Source organism: Psammomys obesus, unplaced genomic scaffold (assembly GCF_907164565.1).
Source record: "Psammomys obesus unplaced genomic scaffold, mPsaObe1.curated_primary_1811, whole genome shotgun sequence".
In the NCBI taxonomy this organism is placed as follows: Eukaryota; Metazoa; Chordata; class Mammalia; order Rodentia; family Muridae; genus Psammomys; species Psammomys obesus.
In genome coordinates this window covers 4283246-4292299 of record NW_026596046.1, presented here as the reverse complement: position 1 = coordinate 4292299, position 9054 = coordinate 4283246, and the positions used below count along the sequence as shown (strand labels likewise).

Below are 9054 nucleotides of genomic sequence, written 5' to 3'. Positions count from 1 at the left end.
GAAAAAACCCAACATTTTACTTCTATAGGAAAATTATGATGAATATTCAAGACATTTCAAGACAGGAAACATATGAAAAACTGCTCTGGACTCAATGTGGTCAGTAATTTTCTAATTTTCAGCACTTTTGTGATTGTTTACATTACTGACAGAATCCAACATGGCAAACTACATAAAACTGCATTTCCCTCCAGAGAGACAGTATCATACTAAGGCGTTACACTCCCCTGGTGGCACTCTGTGGGAGGAACTTCAGCAGGCAGGACAGCCCTGCCCCATTCCCCCACGCTGGAAGCTGAAGGGCTTGAGGTGGAGATGAAGTAACACAGTGGGACTCACACAGGATTTTCTACCATTTTTCTGGCTTTAAGACTAACCTTTTTCACAGAAAAAAAAAATGGATTTCAGGTAAATAAACAAGTTCTAGGCTCTGTGGTTCAGGGTTCCATTTATTTCACCTTCATCAAGGCAAGCCGAGTACAGATGCTGTACATTAAAAACATAAATACACATCACATCCGCTTCCACACAAAGGACCCACACGCTGCCCTCTGACGCACATAACCACAGTTAAATGTACAAAGAGCCATCCGCCGGTCCCACATAGCCAACTCCAATCAACAAGACATCGATTAGCGTCCATATTCCCAGGCCACCGAAGCTGAAGAGCTTGCCGAGGCCTTCACGCCACTGGCCCAGGTAGAAGCGATCCGCTCCAAATCCCCCAAGGGTGATGCTGCAAAAGAAAAGCAGAATGGTCCTGACTCCATCAGTGCAGGCGGATAGTGAGCACCATGGCAGGAAACCATCTGAGAGGCTCTAGCAAGACTGTAAAGCAAGGAACTCAGCAGTGTGAGGCCCTGGGTTCGAGTCTTAGGAGCAGACACAATTAAGAAACACACAATTTCTAGCTCTACGGTTACAGAAATGAACCTCACTGTAGGGACCCAGCTTGCAGGATGCTGGTGTGGGGTCAGGAGCTGAGTCTTGAGGCACTTGATATGGCGGGCAGACCCAGGTCAAGTCGCCTAAGCTTAGGTGCTTCTCTCCAAAGATTCAGTGCTGCGAGCGATTCTTAAAAGTTCCTTTAAGTTCTACGACCTAACAATGCTGGGAAATGATGACAAAGCTCAGAGCGTACACAACGGTGCAGAGGGGAGGAGCCAACCAGTACCCACCCGCACCTGCTGAACAAGTCCAGCCGTTGCCTTGTCATTCTTCCCTCAGCAAGTGCCAGGCATTTCCCCAGGGTTTACACTGGGTAGCATAAGCCACCCGGAAAGGATGGAAGGTGAAGGGATGGGATGTTCATACACTGTGGCAAGCACTACACCATTTGATAAAAAGGCCTGGAGGACCCATGGATTCTGGTATCGGAGGGAGCCATGGAACCAACGGCATTTTCGAGCAAACCCACAGACATCTTTTCCTTAGAGCAGACATTCTGTACAACCTTTCACAGTTTCAGTCCGTTGTTCAATGGAACATGTGACATAAAATGTTGACAATGTAAGGGAGCCCAGGTGAGAGGTGTCATGTTTGTTTCACTAGGCCTGGTGGCTCACACCTGTGACCCCAGCACTTGGAGGCTAAGGTGGGACTGCTGTTGAGTTTGTGGCCAACCTGGACTACATAATAAGTTCCGGGCCAATAAGAACTACATGGCAAGAACAGAGAGATTTGAATGTCACAGTTATTAGCTTTAATTTGAATCACTGCAGACAAGGCCCACTTTTGGCCAGCTACTGGATTTCATTTGTTGCATCTGAGTTTCCACCTGGGATTTCTCTTTGATTTTTCATTATCCCTCTTCCCAGACACGTTCCTTCTTTCCTCAGACTAGATCTTAATACAGAAGCAATGCCGCCACTAAGAGGACCTTGGCAATGTCTGCAGAGACTCCGATTACCAAAACTGGGGTGTCCTGACAATCAGTAGTAGGTTAGGATGCCATTAGGCATTCCAATAGGTAAAGGACAGCCCCAAGACAAAGAATTTGATCCAAATATCAACGGTAAGATGGGTGAGCAGCCCTGACAGCATTACACACCATGGGCCTCAGGCCTAAGCTAAGACTTCAGATGTCAAGAGCCAATCATTTGGCTAGAGTCCCTCCCAGTTTCTCCCTTCATGGGAAGAGCTGGCACAATTCTTCCAGACACTGTTGAAAAGTTTAATATATAAGTACATTTTCCTTCTTTTTGTGCATGTAGCATACATGTGCATGGAGAGTGGGAGCCAGAAGTTAACTCGAGGTGTCTTGCTCTACTATTAATCACTTGACTGTACCTGAAGCTCACCCAGCCCCGGGGAACCACTGCGACCCAGGACTCACAGCTGCAATCTGGGTGCTGGGAATCTGAAGTAGGTCCCCAAGCTTGTGTAACAAGTGCTCTCATGCTGAACCATCTCTCGCCAATACTCATCTTTCTGTAAGAGTGACAGCTGCACAGCTACCTAGACAGCAAGATTAGGAGTCATTTAAAATGTGTTTCTTGGGCCATCGAGATGGCTGAGGTGGTACAGGTGCCTGCATCAGAGCCTGGTGACCTGGGTCTCATCCCCAGAAGCCAAGCAGAAGGGGCAGAAGAGAACCACTTCCACAGAACTGTCCACATGTGTGTGCTGTACAAACTCTCTCTCTCTCTCTCTGTCTCTTTCTCTCCCTCTTTCCCACACATAAACAAAAATCCTCAATTAAAAAAAAATTCACTTCTTTCTAGTGTTCAGTGAGCACATTACTTGTCTCTGCAGTAAACTACTTAAAAGAGCCGTTTTAACCAGTCTACGGTCCTTTAGTGACTCAGGTGGCTCGGGCGTGGAATCCTGGCTGTCTCACAAGGGGCAACAGTAATCCCAGCAGTCACACCTCAGAAGAGAGGCTACCGTGCTCAGCTCCCTCGAGTTCCCCATAACACCAACTCCTGCATCTCTTAGCATCTCTCTGGATGTAAGGAGGAGGGCTCAGGTGAAGGGGAGCCTGGCTGAGTGAAAGCTGGAAGAGCCCACTGACCCCAGAGAAATCCCAGGAGCATTGAAACTCAGCGGGACCAACGCGTACCTCAGAGCCAGAGCAGTCGACCACTTGTAGCCTCCAGTCCAGTTGCAGTACAACAGTTTGCGAAAGGTCCGGTTACCTTGCCAGAAAAAAGAAAAAAAAAAAAAGAGAAATATTCTACACTGAAACATGGACACAAAATATTCTTGATGAGACTTACTTATGTACAATGGTCTTGTAACTTGGAATCTGAAAGTTAAGCACAGGTGCAGTGCCTACATTGCTAACTTAGGGCTAACCATGTGGAGAGAAACAAAAAACCAAATCTACCTTATATCTCATCTACCAAAATGAATTCCAGAAGGATTATAGACCTAAATATGGAAGGACAAATTTGGTTTTTAAAAGAAAATTCCTTTTGTCTTTCTAAACCCAGAGTAAGAAAACAATAAAAACCACATGATAAAGGGGCTGGTTCTCAAAGTAACCTAAGCTTCTGCCTGAGTTTTCTAAGCTCTGTTTTGGCTGGAGGGATGGCCTGATGGATAAGGCTCTTGCACGCGAGCATGAGAACCTGAGTTTGGGTCTCTAGATCCCACAGGAAGCTGTGTAGGCATGTGATTCCAGCACTGAAGAGGCAGGGACAGGAAAGCCCCCAGGCCAGCTAACCAGCTAGAGCTGGAATGCTGAGCTCTGGGCTCAGGAAGAGATCAAGGTTACTAGACAGTCGTTCTGGATGAGTGGTTCAGATGAGCATCCTATGAAGACAGAGCGAGGGGATAAATGCAAGCAATGTCCACAGGTGGCTACGGTGCCATCCGTACTGACATAGCTAATCTGGGTGAAGCTCAATTTCTGTTCTAGACCTGAGATACTTTTCTTGTTTTTATCACAGGTTATGATAAGAGAACTATTTTCTGTTTTTTCCTTCAGTTTGTCAACCTTGTTATGAGAATTGATATATTCAAGGAGTTGTGGATTACAACTCAGTAAATTTAATTCTTGAGTTTCTGGTCAAGGGCTCTTGAGTAATCTCAGAAAAAAAAAAAAAAAACGATTTGGCTCACAGCTCAGCTCCCTCAAACTCTGCTCCTTACCCAAGCAATGAATGTGGTCTCGCACCGTGCAGTTGGCTAAATAGCGCTGCCGAGGGCAGGCCACAGTCATGCAGGTGGTAGAATTGGTACACTCATAGTCTGTTTCAGGAAGCTGCCAGCAAAACCTGCAAGTCATGTTGATGATGAAGTTCCTCTGGGGTTTGAGGTCTTGATCCTATGGGCCAAAGCACAAAGTGAATCAGTTACAACATGCAGCTTGTTATGACATCAACAGACCCCAAATTTCTAACACATTTATATTCAGGACCTAGCAGTACAAAAAGGAAGCAGATTCATAAGTACCATTACAGGAAAAAAAAAAATCTAAATAGTTTACCTAAAGAAAAAAGGCTATGGGTGGGGCATGGCAGTGCATGCCTTTAATTCTAACACCTGGGAGGCAGAAGTAGGTGGATCTCTGGAGTTCAAGGCCAGACTGGTTTATGTAGTAAGTTCCAGGATAGCCAGGGCTACAAAGAGAAACCCCATGTCAAAAAAACAAAAGTGGTATCTCAGAGTGTTATTTCACTGTTTTTGTTAACTTTTTAGTAATGAGTATTCATAGTAATAAATAATAGGGGGCCTGGAGCAATGGCTCAGTGGTTAAGAACATTGACTGCAGAGAGGGACCCAGTGCTGGGGGGAGGGGGAATGGGGGAAGGGCGGGGACAAGGGCTCCCAACCCTAACCAAAATGGCCAACACAAAATGAACTGGGTTGTATTTCTGTAGACTGTCTCAAATAGCTTTTTTTGGGGGGCATTTTCTATCTTATTGGCCTTTTGCTTGCATATCCTAGGTTCCAATTTTGTGGTTGTGTTTCAATTTAGCATGTGTCTGTTTCTTGGGTTTTTGTTTGGTTTTTAGAGAAAAAGAATGTGGAGTTGGTTGAGTAGAGAGGTGGAGAGGATCTGAAAGAGGAAAAGCATGATCAAAATATACTGTAAGAAAACAATTCTTATATAAAAAAAAAAAAAATCCCCTAGATGGAAGAACACTGGCACAGAGATCCCAGGTTTCATTCTCAACACCCACATGAGGGCTCCCAACTACCTCAAGGAAGTCGGCCCTCTTCTGGCCTCCAGGGGCACCACACTCATGTGGCTACAGATGCATGCAGGCAAAACACCCATACACTAAGATTAAAGAAAGAGGGAGAGGAGGGGACCGTGTGTGCTTCATATAGAAGAAGAGAAGACGGAGAGAGGAGGACGAGGACCATGCGTGCTTCCTGTCTCATTCTGGAAGCTCGGGGCTCAGAAGAACCACATGGCATCTGGAGTTCCCAGTCACTGTCAGCATGTGGCTCTTAGCCGCACTGCACTCTGGTTGATGTGTCAAGTGCCCAGGGAGCGACACCCTGAGAGAGACTCAGTCAGGAAGAGTAAAAACAATTCAGAACTGAGATGAGCCTCTGGGCTTTGCTCACAGGACCAGACTAGGGCCAGAGCTCAGTGTCCCTCAACAAAGACAATCGCCTGACCTTTCCATCTACCTGGAAGGTTCACTCCCTTATTTTTCCAGAGCGATCAGGTATCCCACACATTTACTGAACCCATCTTTCCACCACTATGAATGAGACTTGAGAGAAAGAAAAAAAAGACTATGTAAACATAGGAAGGGAACAAAGGCTCTTGCCATGGGCTCTAGTTTATATTTCCTGCTGGCCGACAGTTAAAAATCTCAAGTCAACTCACAAAGCCAAACTGTCCATAGAAGCAATGCCTCCTTCTCTAAGGACAAGTGCTCACTCAAGGCCAGACTGGAGCCTTGGCTGTACCGGTATTAGGACTCCTCTTTCTTTTCCAGCTCTACACAGCACATTCCACAAAAACCACTGCACAATTTCATCTCAAAGGCTGGGCTTTAAGAAAACTAAGTAAACCAGATCAGACTTTTTATTTAAAATTTAAACCAGAAAAAATTTTAAATCTTGCTGTAAATGACAGCCTTTAAGTAATGTTAACTTAGAAAGTTACAGAATCATCCACACAGCCATTGTGAAGACACCTAAGTGTCTCTCTCAACACCCATCCTTAAATCTAAAGTGTGTACATCACATATCTCTACTTTAATAAACTTTGCTTCACTCTGACTTGTTCTGGAGCTCTTCTCTCTGGCCTAGTTTGGCTTTACCTAAGTGGGAGGTCCCCAGTGGGACATTGGCCACAGTGCCCTGCTGCTTCTCCCACCACTGACAAGGCTGCTCCCTTTGCAAGTTCATCTGTGATACAAAGAGATTACCATCCCCTCTGTACCCCAATTCTCACTCCCGAGAACCCCAGAAGTTCACGAAGGACTTAGGCTAGTAAACGGACACCTTCAAACCCCACAGAGCAACACTGCAGCCCAACAACAACCAGCCTGGCCTTTCACATTAGAGCAGAAACAGGGATAACCTGATACAGAAGGAAATGAATGATTTTCTTTATAGCCATGTCTTATTTCAGTGTGTCCGTGGTAGGCATGTGTTCCAGAGCGCGTGCATTTGTGTACCTACATGCAGAGGACAGAGGTTGACATCCGGAATCTTTCCCCATAGTTCTCTACCGAACCTGGAGCTCCAAATTCAGATCCTTAGGCTTGCAGCAGTCATTTTTCTGACTAGGCCATGCCCCCAGTCCTAGACTCAGCAAGAAGGGCTAGTCAGCAGGCCCTAAGGTCCCCTGTACCCGCCTTGCCAGCACTGGGATTACAGGCGCATGCAGCCATGCCTCTGGTTTTACACTAGTGCTAGGGATCCAAGCTCTGGTCTGCACCTTTGCACAAGCGTGCTATCTTCTCAGCCCAAGATCTTCACTTTTTGAATAAATAAATAAATAAATAAATAAATAAATAAATAAATAAATAAATAAAATGGCAGTGAGTCAGGGGCTGTGGAGGGCAGGGCCTCATATATATACTAAGCATCTGTTCTACCTCTGAGATATATTCCTAGAACCAAATGCACGGTTTCTAAAACACCTTCCAGTGCAGTTATAAAAGACTGTAGTCAAACCGTTTCATTATATATCCCTGCACACACCTGACCAGCGTGAGCTACATTTTTTTTTAATGTTATAATTCATGCAGTCAGAATAAGTAAACCGCATTAAGTAAACTTACAACACAGGTGACAGAGGGCTTCACCGTGCAGTCAAAAGTGGCAGGCTTCCCGTAGGTACAGGAGACGTTGGTCACACATTCTATACAGTCTGCAGGAAGTCGGCCACACAAACCGTTGCTTGGACACTTCGTCACGTAAGGGGGGATTTCAGTGCTCTCTGTGAGGTGAGAGAAGAGCCTATTCTCTGCGAAGAGTGACGAGAAGAACAGTGAAAGACAATTTTCTAAGGTAAAGCAATCAGTCGTTAGCAATAACACATGTGCTGGAATGCAAACAGCACGGAGTTGGAGTCAGTGACACCTGCAATCTAAGAGTGGTGCTGTCACCAGCCAGCACTGACCTGGTAACTTGTGTGACATTAGTAATAACAGCAACAAAATAATAATAAATTTCATTCCTGATTCCCAAGTGGCTTTGAAAACTGAAAATGCTGGGTCCAAGTTAGACACTCAATAGCTATGGGCACCGATGGAAAACTAAAGCTTTGATAAGGCAGGGTCTATGTAAAATCCCAGAGGGAGTATTTGATTGGACTGGAACCAGAACTCACATCTCTTCAAATCCAATCCAATGTCCTTTCCATCAGAATTTACTGATAGAAAAATGAAGCTACGGACATCCTCAGGACTCCAATTCTGGAAAATACTGTTATTAGCATATATGTCCGTATAAGAATCTGTGAAATGCCTCTGGCACTTTCAAGTCCAAATCACTGGAATAATAGCACTCCAAAGAGATGAAAACCTCAAGAGCCAGCATCCATTTAGCAAAACAGGAGTACTTGAAAATGGCCTAAAGCGGTCAACTCTATAAAATATCACCATCACCATCACCATCACCATCACACCGATCCCACTGCGGCGTTAGGCTGGAAGGTTCAAGTCCCAAAGCTGAAATCTGAACGGCCTGGAGTAGGGCTAACTTCAATGGCAGGAACGATGGGTAAACAAAGATCCTGACAGGGTAATCTCAAGGCCTCAACAGCTCGACCCCACCCAGATTATACTCCAGGTATTTATCCTGCCCTTCTTATCCCAGCGTATCACATAACGTTGGGGAAGCATTGTAGACTTAAAAAACAAAAACAAAAACTCAGGGGCAAACAGCACTTGTTGCGAAACTGGGAGTGGAAAATAATAAATAATAATAAATAGAAGTGAGAGTCCTGTGGGGCTGGACGTGAGTTAGATTTCAAAAAGGGGTCAAACACCAAAACCGTCTACAGAAAGCGGCTGTCTGCCCTTAATTGACATATCTAAATAACAACACATCAAATAGGCGAAAACAAAAGGTAACTTCGTATACCAAAGAAATGTTTATCTAAAAGAGAAGGGGGGCATTAATCGATATAAATATGCACATTTACTAGAATAGAAAACGTCTAGTACCTGCTGCCCTGGGGACTACTGTGAATGTACGTGTTGGGCCCGGATCCTTTATTGACTGAGCCAGCGGCTGCGAATGCTCTAAATCTAAGGATCCTACAATTAGAGAAACAGGTTATCTTGGGATCTGATACCCTTGGAGACGATACCCTTAATAGTTAGAGGCTGCACTGGGCAGATACGGTTTATGAGGGTGGACTCGGGCTCGGGGCTACCGCCGCTAGGGAACTCGGGGCTTTCCGGGCCGGCTAGCCTGCAGTGCGTCCTCGGCCCAGTCGTCCGTCGCCGGCCTCCCGAGGCTCCAGGAGCCCTCCTGCCATCAGCTCGCCCGTGGCGGCCCCCAGCCTTGAACTCACCATCGCCCGAGAGAATGTAGCACTGGGAGAGGAAGAGCAGCGCGCAGGACAGGCGGCGGACAGTCCGCAGCGGCTCCGCCGAAGCTTCCATTTTGCCGGTGCGCACGCGCACT

General features: G+C 45.9%; 1 protein-coding gene across 2 annotated transcripts; it reads right to left on the bottom strand.

Annotated features, from left to right (window-relative positions):
• Nucleotides 1-429: 429 nt before the first annotated feature.
• Tm2d3 (TM2 domain containing 3) lies at nucleotides 430-9054 on the bottom strand. Of its 2 annotated transcripts, XM_055623206.1 has the most exons (6): nucleotides 8942-9054; nucleotides 8589-8681; nucleotides 7200-7384; nucleotides 4096-4270; nucleotides 3062-3137; nucleotides 430-736 (listed from the first exon to the last, which is right to left on the bottom strand). In XM_055623206.1, the coding sequence occupies exons 1-6, from the start codon at nucleotides 9030-9032 to the stop codon at nucleotides 571-573; spliced, it is 786 nt and encodes a 261-aa protein (XP_055479181.1). In that variant the 5' UTR covers nucleotides 9033-9054; the 3' UTR covers nucleotides 430-570. The 2 variants fall into 2 exon arrangements, with proteins under 2 accessions (XP_055479181.1, XP_055479182.1); XM_055623207.1 differs by lacking the exon at nucleotides 8589-8681.

Excerpts from the sequence above, each read along its gene's own strand:
- Tm2d3 (XM_055623206.1), bottom strand. The coding sequence starts at position 9,032 with ATGGAAGCTTCGGCGGAGCCGCTGCGGACTGTCCGCCGCCTGTCCTGC. Across the intron at positions 4,271-7,199 it reads AGCCCTCTGTCACCTGTGTT|GATCAAGACCTCAAACCCCA; the intron begins GTAAGTTTACTT and ends TTTGGCCCATAG. Across the intron at positions 3,138-4,095 it reads AGACCACATTCATTGCTTGG|GTAACCGGACCTTTCGCAAA; the intron begins GTAAGGAGCAGA and ends TTTTCTGGCAAG.